This window comes from Amaranthus tricolor, chromosome 3 (genome assembly GCF_026212465.1).
Source record: "Amaranthus tricolor cultivar Red isolate AtriRed21 chromosome 3, ASM2621246v1, whole genome shotgun sequence".
NCBI lineage: Eukaryota > Viridiplantae > Streptophyta > Magnoliopsida > Caryophyllales > Amaranthaceae > Amaranthus > Amaranthus tricolor.
The window spans coordinates 23,332,498-23,355,000 of NC_080049.1; the positions used below are offsets into that span (position 1 = coordinate 23,332,498).

General features: G+C 32.8%; 2 protein-coding genes across 2 annotated transcripts; one reads left to right on the forward strand and one right to left on the reverse strand.

The window, feature by feature from the left end:
* Window positions 1-3,255: 3,255 nt before the first annotated feature.
* Window positions 3,256-9,650, forward strand: LOC130807227 (AP2-like ethylene-responsive transcription factor ANT). Its single transcript, XM_057672368.1, has 7 exons — window positions 3,256-4,077; window positions 4,694-5,327; window positions 5,970-6,393; window positions 6,498-6,571; window positions 7,836-7,886; window positions 8,007-8,083; window positions 8,781-9,650. The coding sequence occupies exons 1-7, from the start codon at window positions 3,720-3,722 to the stop codon at window positions 9,374-9,376; spliced, it is 2,214 nt and encodes a 737-aa protein (XP_057528351.1). The 5' UTR covers window positions 3,256-3,719; the 3' UTR covers window positions 9,377-9,650.
* Window positions 9,651-18,880: 9,230 nt separating this feature from the next.
* LOC130807230 (uncharacterized) lies at window positions 18,881-21,333 on the reverse strand. Its single transcript, XM_057672372.1, has 4 exons — window positions 21,184-21,333; window positions 20,909-21,091; window positions 20,671-20,799; window positions 18,881-19,140 (listed from the first exon to the last, which is right to left on the reverse strand). The coding sequence occupies exons 2-4, from the start codon at window positions 21,054-21,056 to the stop codon at window positions 18,908-18,910; spliced, it is 510 nt and encodes a 169-aa protein (XP_057528355.1). The 5' UTR covers window positions 21,057-21,091; window positions 21,184-21,333; the 3' UTR covers window positions 18,881-18,907.
* Window positions 21,334-22,503: the final 1,170 nt, after the last annotated feature.

Consider the following 22,503-nt stretch of genomic DNA (forward strand, 5'->3'; position numbering starts at 1 on the left):
TGTTTAAAACATTGAATTCCTAAAGAGCTCAAGTTGAAATTCATAATGAGATTTTTTCGGTGAAGCACAAAGTTATTATATATATGACTACTTGGATAAATTCACCTATCCAAACGTGAGTGGCAATAATTTTTAGAGTGCTAACTAAACTCCAGATACGACTACTTATATCATCCGTATTTATATTATTAACATGATTAGCTAGGATAGTTTTACTTAATTTATATCTATTCCTTATGTAAAGGATTGTCCCTCTAGTATCATTGTAAGTTTTTAGAAATTCAAAAATTTTATATTTAAAAAGTATATATTAAAATGAATTTATCAAGATAACATATAAATATATTTTTTCATATATATTGATAAGAAATTATAATTAACATTAAATTTTATTTGAAAGGTATATTAAAATGAAAGAAATAATATATACATTTATAATATGCGGAAAGTAAGAAAAAACAAAAAATAAAAATAGTGTAGATAAGTAGCTAGTTGTGACAATATTATCCAAAATAAACATTAATGAAGTACTTCTACATAAAAAAAGAGACGAATTAAAATAAAATAATTGAAACAAACTCAAATAAAATAATTGAAACAAACTCATGACACGAAGGACGTATAATTAGATTTAGGTCAATTCCTACTTGGCTAGTTACTAGCTCCTAAGTCCCTTTGACCTACACTAACAGCATTTAAGTTAGCTTCCTCATGCATAACATAAATGTATTGCTATTAATTTATTTTGATTTGTCTTAATTCTAAAATTGTTAATTTTTTCAAAATAATTTCCTATTATACTACTTCTACAACTTTTTTCACTTTCATTCCTTAATAATTATGAGTTTGCACTCTATATAAAAATTATTTATTTTTTTAAATTTGTACTTTATAATCCAAGTATTCAACTAATACAGTATATGAGAGTTTTTTAAATTACATAGTACAAATTAAAAAGACAAAATGAATTAAGTGATTTATTTAAATTACATGATGAATGATGATCCACCCCAAAAAGTTGAATTACAAAACACAATTTCCATTTATAGGCAATGTTGGTTTGCAAAACGTAATGCAACATAGATAAGTTACCAATAGTGAAGAAAAGAAAAGGAAAACCATGGTTGTATGAATTGATGACGTAGCAAGAGGGAAAGAAACAGAAAGGAGATCTAAGGCTTAAAATAAGTCATTTTCAGCAGGAATAAATGAGAATATAAAGTGGGAAAATTGATTAGGTTATGGTAAAAGCCTAGTGCTTGATAGAGTAGACGACTACTACATACTATTACTATTTATAGCACTTAATATTCTCTTCAATCCATTCGGTTATTTGTAGTAAAAGTTGCAGCCAAAACTAACAGGTTTCTAAACAATGAAAGTGGAAAAAGCAAAACAACACTCATAAACATAACAATACTATAATAAATTTAAGTACTTTGGAGTAATTCAATTTTGTAATGGAAATATTTCAACTTTCAACTTAACTAAACTTAAGTCTAAACATTATTACAAATTACAAACTTAAACACTATTAACCCTTCATTTTCCTCACTTACTCATTACTTTCATATTTTCGAACAAAGCTCACCGCTTTTCCATTTATTGCACAAGAAGACGAAACAACACTACTTCTTCTCTTCCAATATCCTCCTTAATTTAAATTTTACCATGAACCTATTTCAGAGGGACTTAAGATAAGTTTAAAGGCAAATATATTTATGCGCAATACAATGCATTTCTTAGATCGTTTAAATTTAAAGTCGTACGTAACAATAAATGATAAAAATTTGATATTATGAAAATATGCGAGGAAACGAATAAAATAAGATCCCGCTTGACTATGTTTTTTCTCGTATAATAACCGGAATATGTAAATGATCATAGAATGATGAATGGTGTAAAAGTTAATTTGATGCAACTAATATGAAACAGAGGAAGTACAACCCATAATGTTGTTCTTTTTTATTCAACTTATTAAATTTGTTTAATTTCTATTATTGGCAATGACTCGTACTAATTCTTTAGATTCCATCAATCAGTTCAACATATAATTTATTTTTCATTACATTCACAATTTTTTCTCACTTTTTCATAAATGTTCTTTTACTAATTTTATTCACTTTTCTTAATTTTCACCCTATCTATACTTGAGATTATTTCTTTTAAACGAAATAAGCATTTTACAACTTAAATTTTTTTATACAGGGTACATTTCTACCAGAATTAATTTTATACAAGGTTGTTAAAATTGTGATTTTAACTTAAATCAAAAACAATAACTCTCAGAATCAGATCGTGGAATCGAATAATAATTTTACAAGTTTACAAAAATAAGAAATGTAATTGGTTACGTATATTGTTTAAGAATTTTTATAAGTAAAAGAACACTTAATATTCCTTTAATATTTAAAAAAAAAAATTTTATTCAAAAAAAAAACATATATATCTCTTCTTTCTTGCATTTTTTTCTCTTATTTTTAAGAATTGACAAAAATAAAAAGCTATACACTACTCTCATAATTAATATATTAATGACATAAACACACCAAGCAAATACAATAACAATGATCCTCGTTAACTTAAGCAAATTAAGCACATTGATTTAGATCATATAATAGGTTTATCCAAACCTCATTACATTATAATAGTTTAAAACCCTAATAATTTATAACACCAAATAAAAAAACTAATTAAGTTTCACAATCAATAAAGCATAAATTATCAATTATGATCATCGACCAATTTTATCATTGATAAGTAATTAACACCAAATGAAACAAAGCCTCAACTAATAATCTAGATTTAAAGGCAACTCTAAGGTAGCAAGAATTTTTATTAAAATGCTAAGAGTCTTAATTTTCACCCATGTTGTTCATAAAACAACCATAATATGATCAAAAGTATCAATTTAATCATTAAAAGGCAAAAAAACAACATTTTTGAAGAGTATTTTAAAAACGTATAAAATCGATAGAATTGTACGATTTTAATTACATAACTATACAATTCTAACGATTCTACTTGTGATTTTAAATGATTTTGATTATAATAAAGATTTAAATCATACTGTGTATTTATAGTGGTAAAATCATTAGATTCTACAATCTGAATCACAATTTTAAAAACCTTAATTTATATAATTGTCCATATAACAATTATGAGTCGTAAATTTTACATAAAATAATATATAATTGGAGTGAATTTGTTTAAAATATAAGTAAATGAAGGGCGCGGAGTAAGGGTTGGGATAAAGCCAAAGTTGAAAGAAAGAAAAGAGAAAAAGATAAAAGAGAGATAGTTCTTTCTCAATTCTCAATTCTCAATTCTCAATTCTCAATTCTCATACACAGATCCCAAGCTAAATTAGGTTGTTTGCAGAAGGAGCAATAAGGGTTATTTGCCCCTCTTCTCAAACACAACATACCCCTACTTCTACTAGTACTACCTACCATTTGTTTGCTACAACTCCTCATTCTTTTTGCTCATTTCTTAAAGTCCTTTTCTTTCCCTCTCCTCTTCTCTCCCTTTCTCTTGGGATTATCCATTTCTTAATCATTTTCTTTTGGTTTTTGCTTTTTGGGTTTTACTTCTTCTTCTACTCCAAACAAACCCCAAGAAAATCATTTCTTTATTTCTAGTCAATCATTAAGTTCAAGTTCATTTCATACCTTGTTTTTTTAAAAAAAGTTCTAAGTTGTATAGTAAAAATATTTAGCATGAAGTCAATTAATAATGATGGTGGGAGTAGCAATGTTAACAACAATGGTTGGTTATTAGGTTTCTCTCTTTCACCCCAACAACAACAACAACAAAGTAATGTTAGTTCAGGATCACACCATCAAACTTCCACTACTACTTCTACACTTAATGCTACTACCTTAAACAGTTTGTTTCCTAATTCTCATAATCATGACTTTCATCATAATATTTATGCTAATTACTATGGTGGATCATCTCTTGATAATCAAGTTCATAATGATAGTAATAACAATCATCTTACTAATGCTTTCTTATACTCTCATCCTGTCTCTCTCATGCCACTCAAATCTGATGGTTCTCTTTCTATTCACCAAGGTAGTATATTACACTCTACTTTCTCTCTCTTATTTACTTTTTATTTTATTGTTTTGTGTAGAAGTCTTACGCGAATTGTTGTATGAGACGATCTCAGTAACATACCTCATATCTACTTTGAATAGCCTAATTATAAAAATTTTTAGCTTATGACCTTTTTGTTTTTAGACAAGCTTGCCGCGAAACGATCTCATACATCAGCTGAACGGCTTATATGCATTTAATATTTTCTCCATTTTAAAACATTTTTTATATTTGCGTAATATTGAAAATTTATATCTTAAATTATGGTTAATTAAAAGTTTTAAAAGATTAATACTATGAAAGTATGAGATTAGACGATTCTAGTAAGTCTCATTTGACTGTATATTTTCTAGCCCATTAGCCGAATTATATGAATAATTATGTAGCAAATATTTCAAAACTGAGAAAGTATACATTCGGGTACCTTTATAATTTAAAGGGATAATTATGTGATTAAGGTAAAAATGCATGAATGTTAAGAATTAGTGTAATAAGAGTAGTATGGATTATGTCTATTCAATAATTGCTCTTGTTTTGGTGCATGAGTGACAAAAAAGTTTTGTGACATACTTTTGACTTTGAATGTGAAAAGGAATGGTGCAAGCAATTGGGAATTGTTCTACTACAACAAGCTCCACCACAACAAATGCAACTCCAAAGTTAGAGGATTTCTTTGGAGGAAATGGAACACATCATTTTGATCATCATCATCAACAACAACATCAAGAAGTTGGGTATGTGCAACAATACCCATTTTATCCTTCATTGTATGAAACAACTGCTGGTGCACTGCAAGCTAAGGAAGACCAAGTAGTAGGGGATCAACTCCCACAATCAATTGGTGAGACTGAAATTTCAGCGGGGTTGAGAGATTGGGTACATAGGAGCTACATTGGTTGTTTAGATCAAGGTGGTGTTGATCAAATCAATGGTGGAGATCATCAATCAAGTGTTACTGTGAGTACTACTAGTGGTGGGCCCATTGGATATTCTGATTTGCAATCTTTAAGCTTGTCTATGAGCCCTGGGTCCCAGTCCAGCTGTGTGACTGTATCACACCAGATTACTCCCTCCCCTACTACCATAGGAAATGAGTCTTTGGTTTTGCAAGATAGTAGCAGGAAAAGAGGAGGTGCAAAAATTGACCAAAACAACAAACAAATTGTTCACAGAAAATCCTTAGACACTTTTGGACAAAGAACCTCTCAATATAGAGGTGTTACAAGGTATGTATACTTGTATATCTCTAACATTATTCCATATAAAAAGTGGCCTCAATTTATTTTTTTATTTATATGAGGTGTACAGTGGGTCTTCTAACAGGTTCATGTGTGTTCGTAACTATCTTGGCAGTTTGAATTTTTATATGGCTTATTTCGGGTCTAGTCAAGTGAAGTCATACTTTGTTTTAATTAGCCGGTAATGTTGGACGGTTCATTAATAAATTGTTTCATTATATTTGCCACACTTTAGTTTATAACACACTAATCATTTATATCTTGAGTTCAGCATAGTCGAAAATCATTAAAATATAATATTATAAAAATATATTATTAGACGATTTAAACAATATTTTACTTGACTATTATTTTTCACACATATTAACTGCTGTATATAAAATAATCTCAAATAATAAACAATATAAAAAATATTTATGTAACATGTAAATCAGAACAATATTTGGTGGTTCATCCTTCTAATAACATATGTTTTCCTAAGGAGTGAATCTCATCAAGTGTGTAAGCAAGTCAACGCTCATTATCTGTGGGTTTGTAGGCCCGAGCTCACGGGTGCACTATAAGTGGGTCCACGGGTATTTATGTGACAGATTATCACGGACTAATAGAAATAACATTTTTTATGAACAGGCATAGATGGACAGGAAGATATGAAGCTCACTTGTGGGATAACAGTTGCAAGAAAGAAGGCCAGAGCAGAAAAGGGAGACAAGGTTTGTCTAAATTTTCACGTACTCCATATTTTATTTTATTTTGTTGTATTAAATCATATTTTTTCTTCAAACAGAAATATTTGTCTCTCCAACTAACTTTGATTTCTTTATTTATGGTGGCATGGATTACTATATTTGTCTTACCAATTCACAGTATATCTAGGCAAGTCTTTCAGATATTGTTTTTCTATTTTGTCTTCATCCCTGAAAAACAAATTATCTTAAAAGATGGGTATGTATACATTTGTACAGGAGGATATGATACAGAAGAGAAGGCAGCAAGGGCTTATGATATGGCTGCACTTAAGTATTGGGGACCCTCTACTCATATCAATTTTCCTGTAATCATTCTGAGTTCATTTGTCACTATGAATCTATTTTGACTTTTAAATAGAGCTATGTTTCCTGTTTCTGAACTATTTAAATCTGAAATTGTTATGAACAGTTGGAAAACTACCAGCAACAGCTAGAAGAAATGAAGAACATGACTAGGCAAGAATTTGTTGCTCATCTAAGAAGGTGCTATTACTATATTCAAAACTTTTCCCCATTTCATTATTTTTAAAATTATTTTTTGATAGTTAGAATTTAGAAAACGGATTTGGGCCTCTCAATTAAGGAGGAGAAGAAGTAGTCTACATGTAAGATCCAAAGGAGGTTTATTATTAAAATCAAATGGTAGTAGTTGAAATTACTCCTAAAGTTTATAAAGTGACCTTCTTTTCTCTTTCTCCATATAACACAATTAACATGTGAGTGATAACAGACACTTTAACACTCCTCCAACATGTGAGTGTCCTTAGAATTTAAGCCCATTAGAAATATTACAAACTTATTGGGAATGAAAATCCAATTTAAGGCCTTTCACTAGTAACAAGATTAAATGCTTAGTCATAAAGACCCAACAACAACTTGAGCTTTGATATCATCTTCACAAATTCTTGTGAGAAACGGTTTTTTTGAGAGATTATCTTTAATTTAGTTTATCCATTATATATTTTTTTAAAATATTGTAAGTAGGCATTATGATTAATGTATATAGACATTTAAAATATTGATAATAGGCATTAAGGATACAATTAGTAAGCATAAAGAATAATATAAGTAGACATTAATCTTTAATGGGTTGGGTTTGAGATACATCTCTCAAACAGACGATCTCTCAAGAGACTAGCTATTTCATGCTAGAATTTAGTAAATGAGTCTAGACAATCCAAACAAAGAGGAGAAGTAACTCACATATAAAACCAATGGAGGTTCACTATTAAAACTAATTGGTATTTGATAGTAATATAAGTTACTCCACACGTTTAAAAAGTAAAATATTATCTTCTTTTTCTCTGATATAATATAACTCACACGATAACATGACTTCCTGTTTCAATTTCACATTTTGGCCTACGAGTTACCATAACAAACTTTATTTTCAAGCACAATATGGGTATCGTGATTAGCATAATAAAAAAACTCAAATAATAAAACAACTTATTGGTACATCATTATTCCTTACACCAAAACTTTTACAAATTTAAGTAAAAAAAAAAAAATCATTTGAAAGTCATTTGTTGTTTTTATATTTTCTTTGGCATTTTTTTCATACATTAATAAATAAAAAAAATCAAATGGCTCACATTTAGATTAGAATAATAATTAGTTGAGAATAGATGATTATGGTGGTTAGCGTTAAAAGCGGAGGCCAGGGAGTTAAGATTTTCTTACATTATGTCACTTGATTTCATCGTACCATGTTGAAAAATTGTGATTGTCATGTTACTTGGTGCAGGAAAAGCAGTGGTTTTTCTAGAGGTGCATCAATCTACAGAGGAGTTACAAGGTCAAATTATTTACTTTCAACTATTTTTTTAATCCTATTTTACTTCAATTCTTATATTGTACTACTAACTATCAACCAATTCTAAGAAAATAAATGATAATTCTGATAATAAATTTACAGACATCATCAACATGGAAGATGGCAAGCTCGAATCGGGCGAGTTGCAGGGAACAAAGACCTCTATCTAGGCACCTTCAGTGAGTATTAGTTTCTCTTACCAACCAATCTATATAAAAACTAGCTTTTCACGTGCTTTTAATTATCATATATTTGGAATCTTTGATGTGCAAACACCAATAATTAATAAATAACAAAGAGCTTCTTTATGATCTTCAAAAAGCCATACTCTAAATCATTCAACTATATCATCTTTTTTGACACTAGTGGATAATCATTTCAATTTAATTTATTGGAATGTTTTATCTTACATTGATGAATTAAAAATAGTTTGTATACTTTATAGTTATCAGAGCCTTTCATAGGGTTTTGATTTGGTGTCTGCTTGACTTATGAAATATGTGCACTTCGTGTTTTTCCGTTTTTGTGCCGACATTCACAATATATCCGACTCAACTTAACACAATCCTATTGATAAGGCTGTTTTTTAAAGAATAACTTTAACAAACTTCCTTTTTCCTGTTGGGTACTCAATATTCTTCACTTTAATCTCCATTAAGAATAGATCATGATCATAGAATTTAGGTTTACCCTTTTTTTAAAGATACTTTTTTTAGTGCTATTGCTTAATAGATGTAGTAGATTTTGACCAGTAATAACACACAATTATGGTTTTACTTTGTTACATATAAACTTTGTCAGGATAACAATTCGATTTTCACCACTTACAGAAAAGATTAATTTTCTTTCCTAATTACTACGAATGTTTATACTTAGGCACACAAGAGGAAGCGGCAGAAGCCTATGACATAGCTGCAATAAAATTCAGAGGGGTAAATGCAGTGACTAATTTCGACATAGCACGATACGATGTGGACCGTATCATGGCTAGTAGCACCCTGCTAGCTAGCGAACTAGCACGTCGAACGAAGGAGTTACCTGCCCCGCCGCCACAAGAAAAAAACACGGAGGATGAACCCGAAAAACCAGACTGGAAAATAGTCCTCTACCACTCATCACAGCAGCAACCGCAACATCAGATGGATCAGGCCTCAATGGGAATAGGCTCGGTCCAACAGCACGAGGGCATGTTGGGCTTGTCGATGAGCCAGCAAGAGATGCGCGAGGCGCATCTCTCAAATGCATCATCGCTAATCACTAGTTTAAGTAGTTCAAGAGAAGATAGCCCTGAAAAGAACACTGATAGTAGCTTGCCTTTGGCCTTCACTGTGCCTCCTTCAGCAAGCAAGTTATTTGCTAGTCCTACATCAAACATTAATAGCCCTTGGATAAGTGATCCTGTTGAGATTAGGACACCTTCCATTTCACTCTCTCAAATGCCGGTTTTTGCTGCTTGGGCTGACTTGCATTGAGATCGAACTTATTTTGATCACTTCGTGTTACCTGATTTGTTAATCGTCTTAGACCGAATTAGGTAACTTTTTTTAATTTTTGGGTGTTACATTTGGGAATACTACTATTATTAGTAAGAAATTAACTAAGGGTAAGGTGGGTTAAATTCAATTTCATGTTCATTTAGTTGATTATTGTGAATGTAAGCTTAATTATTCTCATCTAGTAAGATCTTTTGATCAAAATTGAAAGTAACAGTTAAGAAAGAAAGTGTTTTAAGCCTTTATAAGATGATCATTAAAAATCCATGAAATGATTTTTGATAATGGGGACATTATTCATCATAACATAGCATATTGCAGATTTTATTTTACCCAAGTACATGACCAAAAATATGCAGGAATTTTTTTCTTTTTTTGACTAATAATTTTATTTGAAACCTTTTTGACTAAATCACAAAAAAGAAAAAATAAAGGGAGAAAATTTTATGTTGTTCCTTTTCTCCCCCTTCCATGGACATCATCATTACTCTTCAAGTCTTTATCTTTTATCCATTTTGCTTTCTTCAAAGGTAACAGACATGTCATTCCCTATGATTCAAAATTAAGATTCTCAAATCATCATTTTTTAAAAATTCCCAAAACATATGTAATGTTATGTGTTGTTTGATTATTTATATATCACTAATAACATTATATACTAATATGTGATATATTTAGTGACATTTAATTTAAGTGTTAGTAACTTAAATTTCTAATACTATATATATAGTGGATTTAGTGATATTTATTAAACTTTTAGCAGCATAATAAAAAATTATACCAAAGTTTTTCACAATATAGGATCTAGTAACATTTCTCATAAATGTCATTATAAACTATACTAATAATTACATATGTAACTAGGGTCAATAAGTTGTTTTTAAAAATCAATATTTGTTAGAGTGATATTTTTTTAATGTCACTGAACTCTATTTCGCAAAAAGTTAATTTTGTTGTAGTATATTGAATAATGTACATCTAAAAATTATAAAAAGTTAAAATTATAAAAGTATGTAATTAGACGAATCAAAAAAGATTCCACTTAATCATATTTTTTTTTACACATTAGCCGCAATATATAAAATAAACATTAAACGATAAATAGTGTCAATAACCATAACACAACAACTATTTCGAAATAGAGGAAGAAGTAATTCATTTCTGATGAGAAGTCCTGTAATCTGTAATCATCTGGTAGAGGGAGGAACCTGTCAATATAACTTTGATCTAAGTAATCTTGGGAACCAACATTGATGATGCTATTTAGAGAAAATTTTCTTATGATCTAAAAACATACATGAAGCATTTAAATTGGAAAACGACATAATTTTTTTACTTTGTATCTAATTCAAGCGTGCCTTGATGAAATCAATTTGCACTTTCTTACTTTCTTTCTTTTTGGACTCAAAAGAACATGACTCCATCCATATACTACTCTTTTTTCACTACATTCCAAAATACTTGTATAAGTTGCTTATTCTAAATTATTGATTTGGGATTTGGAAGTACTTGAAACTCCATTCGTATAGTAACTAGATTTGGGTGTTTCGCAAAATATATTGTTAGACGACTTAGCCTCTTTAGGTACAAATAGATGATTATGTGGTTAAATTATTTAATGTTACTGTATGGTAAAATTAGTTGATTGAAAGAATTTATGATTATGAAACAACTTATTTACAACAATTTACTCTTACCAGAATATCAATTTGTCAAATTAATTCATAAAATCTTATGGTCAAATAAATTACTCAAATGAGCAATCAACTATCAAGTATAAGTCCTTTCTCAAACGCCACTTTAGCTTATTACTCCTCAATTGGTTTAGTAATTACTATCTAATTAAATCAATAGATATATATTGATTACAATAATAACATTGTAGATAGCACCAACACCAAATGAATTCCTTGAGTGTATCTTCTTGATCACGAACAATATGTAAAGACAATGTGGCAACAATGAAAAGATTTTTAGCTACTTAAACAAATTTCTTTGTAACTAAAGCAGACGTGTTATTTGAAAATCGGGTTTTGTCTATTTTCACTTTTTTAAGGTAAGGTTTTCGGTTTCATTATTCACCAAGTTCTCTCTTTTTAAGATAACCATGTAAGAAGGCAATGGATTGAGGACCCAATCCGAATCTGTGGATCTGGATTCGTTTTTATGGGTCTGGGTCCTAAAATTTTTGACCCATTGGATCCCCGTCGGCCGTTAGAAATTGACGGATCTAGATTCGGGTTTTAAAAAATACCTAGATCCGGATCCGTGGATCCTTAGGACCCGTTTTTATGAAAAAATACCTTTAGATATGATAGGCCAGCATATACAAAACTACCCAAAGCCCAAGCCTAAACATCAAAAATCCTTAAATCTTTTCTTAAGATTTAAAGGTTCAAACTCTTTCCTCTCACTCCTCATTGCCCAACTCTCCATTCCCCAATTCCTTGCGGTCGTATATCACTCCTTATGGTTGCCGCTAATGGCTTAAATAAATTAAGAGTGTGTTTGGTATGCAAAATTTAAAGTCTTAGTAATGGAATCAGTTAACCAATCCATTACAATCTGTTTGGTTTGAGACTTGGATTACCCATTCCGTTTCTTGAGAGTAACCCAAACCCTTAGTTTGTTACCACTCAAATCCCAGCAGTAACAGAAGACATTGCTTCTTCATTTACCACTCAAACCCATATATATTCATACCAAACAACATATAACTACAACCCATACCTTTACTGTTGGGATGAGTTATCCCACATCGATAAATTGAAAATGGAGTGCACGCTTTATAAGCTATTAGAGACCTTCTTCCCATTGCCATATGGTTTTGGGATGGTATATATCTCCTTGGCTTATGAAGTGTGTGCACTTGTGTCCCCCGTTAATATGCTGACATTCACAATAAGTTCAGCCTAATTTAACATGGTATCCGAGCCGATGGTTCGATCAACAATTTAAATAAAAAATGGTAGGTTCGAAAAGAATGGCGTTCCTACCCTAATTGATTACTCCCACATGCGAACTTGATGGGGGTTCGCATGTGAGGGGGGTGTTGGGATGAGTTATCCCACATCGATAAATTGAAAATGGTGTGCACGCTTTATAAGCTATTAGAGACCTTCTTCCCATTGCCATATGGTTTTGGGATGGTATATATCTCCTTGGCTTATGAAGTGTGTGCACTTGTGTCCCCCAGTTAATATGTTGACATTCACAATAAGTCCAGCATAATTTAACACTTACTGTTACTCCTTTTTATCATTTTCCTTTCCATTACATTTTATATTCTCATAATAGACACCCCTAAGTGAGCTCATTTATTTTAATTAGGGGATTCAGTAATGTGTTTCTATTAATTGCTTCTGGCTATTATTATTATTATTTTAACTTTTTAGTTGGGTATGTGTATTTTAAGGATAACTTTAAGTTGTATAATATTATTTTGGATGATAAATTATGTAGTTATATATATTATTATCATTAATCAATAGATACAACTCTATCGCAATTTCAATACGATGCAAAATTCAATCAAACATGCAAAAATAAGCAGGACCCGCATCCAATATTGGATCCGCAATATCCATGGATCTGGATCTGGGTCCTGAAAATTTAGACCCACGGATCCAGATCTGAATCTGGATCTTACCTATGAAAACGGATCTGGATCTGGGTGCACCTGGACCGGTCTAGATCCGACCCATTGCCATCCCTATAGTGTAATAAAAAGAAAGTAGATGTTGTTATCTACATCTTTTTAAAGAAGTATTTCCTCGTAACGATAATTTGAAATCAGTTAAGATTAAAAGTATACATTGATATATACAAAGTGCTTCTTTGTTCCTATTTGATGTTCTCATAGGAATGTTTACAAAAATTATGAAAAGTTGAATATTTTAGATGGGTGATATTCTTTTATACAATAATGAAGTTAATGGAGAAAAATGGAGATCAGACTATATGTATCATAAAAATATAGAGAATAAAGTTAGTTGAAAAAAATATGGGGACAAAAACATTAAAAAAATTAAGGTAAAGTTAGTGGAAAATATGTGAGAACCATAAGCATTATAATTAAATGTTAAAATTTAGTGAAAAATATATGAACACCATAAACATCAAAAATATTAAATTAGGGTGAGGACTATTATAAAAAAGTGTTAAAAATAGAAAATCTTTCAAAAAACAACAAATAAAACTAATAAGAATAGAAAATGAAAACATCGTATATGTTACTTGGGGCTGTTCGCGTTTGAGTTGCGTAGGGATAAGACCAAACACAAATGCAACACCTTAGCCCAAACAAGATCCTAAAATATTAATAACAAGTCTTGTATGAGACCGTTTTACCATGAGACGAGCCCATAAAAGCAATTCATTAGCAAAAAAAAAATTAAAAACAATGAAATTTAAATCGTACATAGAACAGTTTTTTTTAAGACTTTGGGCTAACCTAATTGAGGTCGTTTCATGGTGAGACGGTTTCAATAAAGAATTAATGAAATATTAATCCATTGGATAATCAGCAAGCCTTGTATGAGACCGTCTCACCGTGAGACGAGCCCATACAAACAACTCATTAGTAAAAAAATACAAAAAAAAAACCATAAAAAAAACTGAATTTCAACATATATATGAAATGGTTATTTATTTTTAAACAGCTTGGGCTAAGCCAAAGATTAGTGTTGTTAATTAATATAGAATTTACGTAATTTGTTTTATACATAGGGAAAAGTAACATATTAGAAGTTAGAACGTATGGATTTATATGCAACTGTTAATCAGCTTGCATCTAAAAATGCTAATTTATATTACTTTTGTGAATATTTTGGCGAAGAGTGAAATTTGTTAATAACTTTTTCATTTAATTTTTGATGCATTTAGACATTATTTGTTGATGTGTAGTTTACAGTCTTCATACACTTAAGTCATAATATATCAATTTACATTTGTTACTTATTATTTAGGCTCTATTATAATAAGTTCTTTAGACAGACAAAATCTCATAAAAAGACCCGAATAGAAATGGTGAAAATAGTACTAAACATGAGAAAAATTAATAAATAGTAATAATTAGAGAATACGGTTGAAAAGTTCTTCGCCTCAAGAAAAATCTTTAGAAAAGAGGTTTCTATAACGAAAAGGACCAAGTGAAAAGCTGAATCCGCAAACCCGCATCTAACCAAACAAGCTTGACCTTGATCATAAAATAATATCCTTAAATTTAAATTTATCATTTATGATAAATTATATTTTATTTATCTTTTTAATTTTAAAATATATCATTCAAATATAATACATAAGAGTTAAAACATAAATCATGAAGAGAGACGACTGACGAGGTTTAACAAATCCCTTAACATAAATCCCAAGTACGCATGAGTTTCCTTTATGAGAGAGACTTGAGAAGGATTCGAATTTTGAAAATTTGAAATCATTAAGTGAAAAATTAAAAAAAAAAAAAAAAAACCAAACAATCTAAGTTTCAAAATTATTCCAAAAGTAAGAGTGAAAATTCCAAACTTTACCTGTTCGCATTTACTAACTGGGAACAGTCAAATAGGACAAAAACACGCATCAGTTTCTATTTTCCCCATTTCTCAAAACCGTACCTTCACATTCGACATTCTCCCAAAACCATTGATTCAATCCATCAATTCTTGTATTCTTGTTTCAATTTGGCACTTCAAAATTAGTGTGGGATACTCTAAATTGCGCAAAGGTAAACTTGTTTGTGTTTTTTTGGTGTATATGTAGTTTTTTAGGGTTATAATCAAATTTGCTTATTTTTTCAAATGTAGGTTACTAGTTGTTAAATCAAGACTCTTCTTAATTATCCATAATTATTCAAGGTAATTTTTAATTGTTTTTATAGCTTTATGTTGTTTTTTGAAGTAATGTTGAATTAGTTGAATTCAATGTTGATAATATTATTAGAAATGTTGATGTTGATGTTGGTATTAGAAATATTATTTATGAACTTATGAATTGATTTATTATTTGGATTTTATGTGTATTATATATGTATGAACTTAGTTACATTATGGATTTTAATAATTTTTAGACCAAAAAAGATTATAATCAAATGAATATAATGTACTTGTATAGGCATGAAGTTGATGATGATGTTGATTTTCTTTGTATTAATGTAGAAAATGACATCATTTCGCGTGACTATAGTATGTTTTTGGAATGGTTGTATTCGAGAAAGTAGTGGCAAAGTTCATTATGTTGGGGGAACACGTAAGTTGTTTGCTTGCTATTCGAATATGGATTTGAACCAGTTTAAACGTTTTATATGTTCTAAGATTGGATTGGACCCTACTAGAAGTACCGTAAATATAAGCTTTAAATATGACATGAGTAAAGAATTGCTTGCCTTTCTTGTTGAGGATGATGAGGCTATAGATGCTATGTGGGAGCATTCAAAGTCCACCCAAATTCCCTCTTCGGAGTTATACGTAGAAGAAGTACCATTAGGAAATGTAGCTGTTTCTAATCCTACTCCTACCCCTATGCGTATATTAAATCAGGAAACTCCTAATCCTTTCGTTCCTTCCGCATCTTGTACTTTTTCTCAACCCCCAACGAATCAATTTCCAAATGATTCAATGTTTAACTTAGGAGAAACAGCTGAGATGAGACCTTGGGATGATGGAAATGAGAGTAATAAGCTCATTGACGATCCTTCTGAGGACGATGTGGATGTCAATGAGAATGCGCTAGCAAATGACATGATCCTAGGCAACATTCCTATAATCATTCCTCCTACACCTTATACCCTATGTCTACCTTTAGACGAGAATGAGGAGGACAACTCATTGAGGACTTGGGCTTGTGATACCACATACACCGAAGACGGAGAGTTTGAGAAGGGTATGATGTTTGATAGTAAGGAAGCGTTGTTGGAAGCTATCACAGTGCATTATATTCGCAGAAATATGGAGTACAGAACGGAGACCTTGAACCAAACTGTCCTTACCTTGAAGTGTAAGCGGGGTTGTTCATGGAGACTTAGGGCTATGTTTGATTCTTATTTATCTTCATGGCGTATTGTTACGTATAAAGGTAAGCATGGTTCTTGTGTATTGGGTAGTGACACTGTTTCGGCTGGACACATTCACCTGACATCTTCTGTCATTAACAATGTCATTAGAAATTGTGTTGCTAAAGACCCATCCATTAAGGTATCTGTCGTACGATAGATGGTTAAAGATTGTTTTGGTGTGGATGTGAATTATAAGCGAGTGTGGTTTGCAAAGCAACAAGTCTTGTTGTCCATTTACGGGACCTAGGAAGGTTCTTACTCACCCCTTCCACGCTTTTTAGAAGCTTTGCAACATTCCAACCCGAGGTTAGTACTTGAGTGGTATTTTAAGGAGGACAATGACACGGGTGTATATGTGAGACCTAATATTAGGACCTTCCAACGTGTCTTTTGGGCCTTTAAACCTTGCATTGAAGGCTTAAATTATTGTAAACCTCTTATCGCCATTGACGAAAAACACGTGTATGGTAAATATCGTCATACCTTATTGACTGCCATTGCCCAAGATGGTGATAAAAGAATCTTTCCATTAGCCTTTGCCTTGGTAGAAAAGGCGAATATAAGTGCATGGTCATAGTTCATGGCTTGTATTCATAAGCATGTCACAAAGAGGATGGGTTTATGCGTTATTTCTGATAGACACGCTGGTATTTTAGCAACCGTGGAAGAGCCGGAGTTGCAACCACCTAATTCTTATCATAGGTTTTTGCTTACGCCATTTGCTTAGCAACTTCAATCGTGCTATGGGTAAAGTTCAGTTGAAGAAGTTGTTTGGTAAAACAGCTGAGCAAAGACAACAAGTTAAGGTAATGAATGGTTTAAAGGCAATTGCGACTGCAAAACGAGAGGCAATTTTCTGGATTGATGACGTGGGTGATATGTCTAAGTGGTCGTTGTGTCATGATGGAGGTCATAGGTATGGCGTTACTAACACGAACTTAGCTGAAGTTTTCAACTATGTGATGAAGGGTGTACTTTTCTTACCTTTGACAACACTTGTTGAATTCACCTTCTATCGGGTAAACGACTACTTTGTTCAAAGACGTGAACGTGCTAGTGCATGGTTACTTGGAGGACACACGTACACAGCGCATGCCACTAGGATTATCAATAGAAATACTGAGAAGGCAAATTTCCATGACATAATCGCATTTGATTACAGAAGTGGTGTATTTAATGTTAAGACTGGGAGGGGAACTAGAGGATCGTCCAAGGGGGGTAAGATTCAACATGTAGACTTGAATCAAATGAAGTGCACATATAACAAACTTGAGATATACCACCTACCTTGTTCACATACACTTGCTGTTTGCATCAAACGACACCTTTCATATGAGAGGTTTGTGGATTCGTGCTATACATCTCAAAGTTATGCAAGTACATACGAACATTACTTTATGCCAATGATCGATAAGAGGTCATGGCCGCAATACACAAGCTTTGAACTTAGACATGATTCCGATCAAATTCGGGGTAAAGGGAGGCCTAAGTCTAGGAGAATTGCCAACGAAATGGATGAGGGTAGAAAGAAACGATCTAATTGTCGTCGTTGTGGGAGCGAAGGTCACAACACTAGAACCTGTAACTCAAGGTAATATGTTATATATATTATACTAGCATGATAATCTGTAACTCAAGGTAATATGTTATATATATTATACATAATTACATAATTGTAATATTAACTAAAGCTATTGCAAACATAGCAGTAGAGGAGATGGATCCAGCAGTTCCAGGACCCCTAGATCCTAGTGTCTTGACTATGCAGCATGAGCACAGGAGTACTCCTCTTTGGGATGCCCAGGTTAGGTGTATGATAGTTGTGATTTACATTTTACTAATGCTAACATACAAGTAACTTATTTATATGTCAATATTTATAGGTGTCCGATGCAGAAACGCTAGGCACTAGGTAGGCATGGCCACGGTCCGGGTTGGTCCGGTTCCGTTCCGGTTCCATCCGGTTCCGGTTCCACCCGGTTCCGGTTCCATTTGGAACCTGTCGCGAACGGTTCTGGTTCCGGTTCCGGGCGGTTCCAAACGGTTTGTTGGCGGTTCATGAGGCGGTTCCAACTCACGGGACGGGCGGGTCGGACCATCGGTTCCATTTTTATTTTTTCTTTAAATATTTATGTAATAAAAAAATACTATAATATCGCGGACGTACCTTTGATGATTACTTGATTATTAGCGAAATTCATTGCATGTCAAGTTGTCATCGTTATTGAAATATTTACTAAAAAGAATGGAAAAAAATAAATTAATAAGAAACGAATCAATGATAATGTCGATAAAGATGATTAATAAAAAAAGAGGGAGAAAATGGACTTGACCCTAGTACCCAAATGAATACTAAGCTGCCTACGTATCCCGAAGGAATCAAAGCCCACGTAGTTCTTTGTCATACCTTTTATTTATAGTTGTTGAATGTTGATTTATCGTTGTCGCTTGTCGGATGGATCCTATTCGTCTTCGTCATCATCATGTGGTTGATTAGATGCTTCCGCTGACTCTCCTCCTGACGATGATGCAGATGTATCCATCATCATCCATGGATCATCATCGTCGTCTTGATCATCATCATTCCTTAGTCCTTGTGTTCGAATCTCCGCTTGATCCCAATCTTTCTTGCAAACACATATTTGAATACTATGTGGAGCAAGACGAGATCGCTTTTCGTCCAAAACTCTTCTACCTGCACTAAAAGCAGACTCCGACGCAATTGTTGACGCGGGAATTGCAAGGATATCCTTTGCAATTCTCGATAAAATGGGAAATTTAACAGATTTTTCTTTCCACCACTCCAAAATATTATAGATACTTTGGTCTATTTCAAAGTGGTGTTTAAGATAACTATCTAGTTCTAAATATGAGGTCGAGGAAGAAGAAGATGATCCTACAAAACTATCATCTTGAGTCATTATGTTAGCTATTACCGAATTATAGTAAGAGAAACGTGCCGAAACGCTAGCACGCCTAGACATATCGCGTTTCGGGTTATATACACTAGCGTAAAAATCATAGAGTTCTGCTAAATATTTTTTACATGTTCCTACATAATTATGTACATCAGTAGACGGACGATCTAACGATTGGTAATAAAATCCTATTACTTTAGTAAGGACCTCAGTTTTAAAACGTGGGTCCAAAATGGTTGCGATTCCATAAATATAAGGAAAATCGGTAAAATATGCTTGCCATTTTTCCATCATATCTGCAAGAATCGGCCTCAATTTTGGGTTAGTATCTTCATGTGTATATTTAAGGAGATGATAAAAAATAGTAATACATTCACTTATTACTAAGTGAACGTTCGGTTCATAAACATAAGAAAAAATCTTAGTCGCGTGGTCATACGCTTCTAATATGTTATGTACACCTATAGCTAATTCCCAAGTGTCATCAGCTATGAAACTATCTGTACACTCACTATATAGTTGTGTTATTACTGGGCGATAAGCAATCGCCTTTCTTAATAAATCGTTTGTTGAGCCCCAACGTGTAGGAGTATCTAATGACCAATACACTTTTTTAAGTTGGTATTGGTCACATAATTGTTTATATCGTCTTTTTATCTTTCCGATCCTAAGCCATTTCACTATATCCCTAATTGGTTCTAATAAATCACTTAATTGTTTTATGCCTGCTTGGCAAGATAAGTTAATTATATGCGCATAACAACGTATGTGTAATAAGCTACCCCCAAGGATTAAACTAAAAGCAGGTTCGTTAAACAAAAGTTCTATACATTAAATGTTCGCGGTTGCATTATCAGTTGAACAACAAAATATTTTATCTAATAAGTTTCATTCTCTACATATCTCTACTAATCTATATTTTATGTTTTCACCGGTATGTCTTTCTGGCATTGTCTCAAAAGCAATTATTCTTTTTTGAATAATCCAATTTCGATCTATCCAGTGTGCTGTTACACACATATAAGGTTCTAAATGTGGGGGAGCAGACCAAATGTCAGTTGTTATGCTAACCCTACCATTAAACGATTTAAACATTTCAACTAATTCATAGCGCATTGATTCGTATAAATTAATTGTGCGTCTTTTAAGAGTGCTCTTAGTGATTGCTCTATATTGTGGTTGCAAAGTTTTTCTAGTGAGACGCTCGTATGCCCTACTTTTACCGTGGTTAAAAGGCAATTCATCACAAATTACATACCTAGAAAATTCATCAATCATGTCATTACGATTGTATCTAAAAGGCATACCTGTGCTGGGAATGTCCCATTGTGTCTGTCGGCTTCCACTTGTGGTCCCGCTCCCGCTTGCTGCATGAGTTTCTTTTGTGATTCCATGCTTTTTTGCCAAATGTTTGTTAAAAGATCCCGTACCACCACCTAACACGTATTCACAAAACACAATAAATAAATGTTTATAAAATATGAATATATAATGTATGAATGTATAATGTATTATGTATGTATAAAAAACTTAAAAAGTATTTACCTCTGGTGAAATTGTATGAAACTAAGGGCTTTACTCCTTGACTTTCACAAATTTGACAAGTGCATAAGAAAATATCTGAATTCTCGGTTGGTTCTTTTGTGAAATACGACCACACATGTGAAACAGCTCTACCACTAGGAGGTGCCATTGCCGGAAAAGGTTGTCTTACTGGTTCGTCTTCATCTAAATAAATAATTTAAAATTATAAAACTATAATTAAATAAATAAATAATTTAAAGTTTAATTAATTTGAAGAATAAAATTATAAAACTAACCGATAGTTTGGAAATTGACTCGTTTACCACGAGCTTGTCTTTGTTGTTGTTGTTCTCCTTGTTCTTCATGTGATCTTGTTGATGACTGTCGAGATATATGTATCCCAATTGGGGTCGTTGGTTCCTCTTTTTCATCAATTTGTATTTCTCTTTCCACTTCTTCTGCATAATTATGTAACTCTGGGTCGTACCCTTCCGGATAATTATGTTCATAATTATAATTACTAATGGAAGGTGTTGTTGATACCGACGGAGTAGAAGTGGCCTTTCTTTTGGAGGAACTGGAACCTCCCAATGATTTTGCCACTTTAGTAACTTTTTTTGTGGCTTTTTTCAAAAATGAAGACATGATTGATAATATTGAAGTAATAATAGAAATATAGAATTAAGAAATAAATAAATAATTAATTATGTAACTAACTAAATTAAGAAATAATTAAAAGACTAATTATGTAATTAAGAGAATAATTGCGTAATTAAAGAATTAAGTAGAGAGAGTAGGAGAAGAGATGATTTGTGAATGAAAATGATTGAAAGTGATGAGTATATATAGAGGAGAAGGCAACGGCTAGCTAACGGTAACGTAACGGTCACATTTTGGCGAACCGGTTCCATGGAACCGGTGGGCCGGTTCAACCGGACCGGTCCCGGTTCCGGTTCCACGGAACCGTTGAGCCGGTTCAACCGGACCGGTTCCGGTTCCAGTTCCAGAACCGGTTCCATGGAACCGTTGGACCGGTTCTCCCGGACCAGTTCCGGTTCCAACCCGCGCGTTTTTTACCCGGTTCAAGACGGTTTTTTCCGGCGATTTCACGGTTCCGGCAACTTTTTTTCCGGCGGTTTCACGGTTTCGCGGTTCGGGGCGGTTCGGAACCTGTCGCAAACGGTTCCGGTTCCGAATCCGGTTCCAAGCGGTTCGGCACCGGTTCGGTTCCGGGTAACCCGCCCCGTGGCCATGCCTAGCACCAGGCATCTAGATTTCGTTCCATGGGTGATCGATGATAAGATCATCCCGTACTTAGAGCTAACGAGGTTATATGACTTTCACCTCGTTGCATACGGCAGAGTTGATCGTGCCATTATCACAACACTGGTCGAGAGATGGCGTCAGAGGACGCATACATTTCATCTCCCTCTAGTTAAGGCTACCATCACATTGCTTAATGCAGCCTTAATAACGGGGCTTCCCATCGAGGGACGTGCCATGTGTACAGTCGGACGCCTGCTATCAGGCTGGCGTGACATGGTGCATCGCATATTGGGAGAGCGCCCTCCATCGGAAGTGATCAAGGGGAGCGGTTTGTGTTGCAGGTGGTTAGT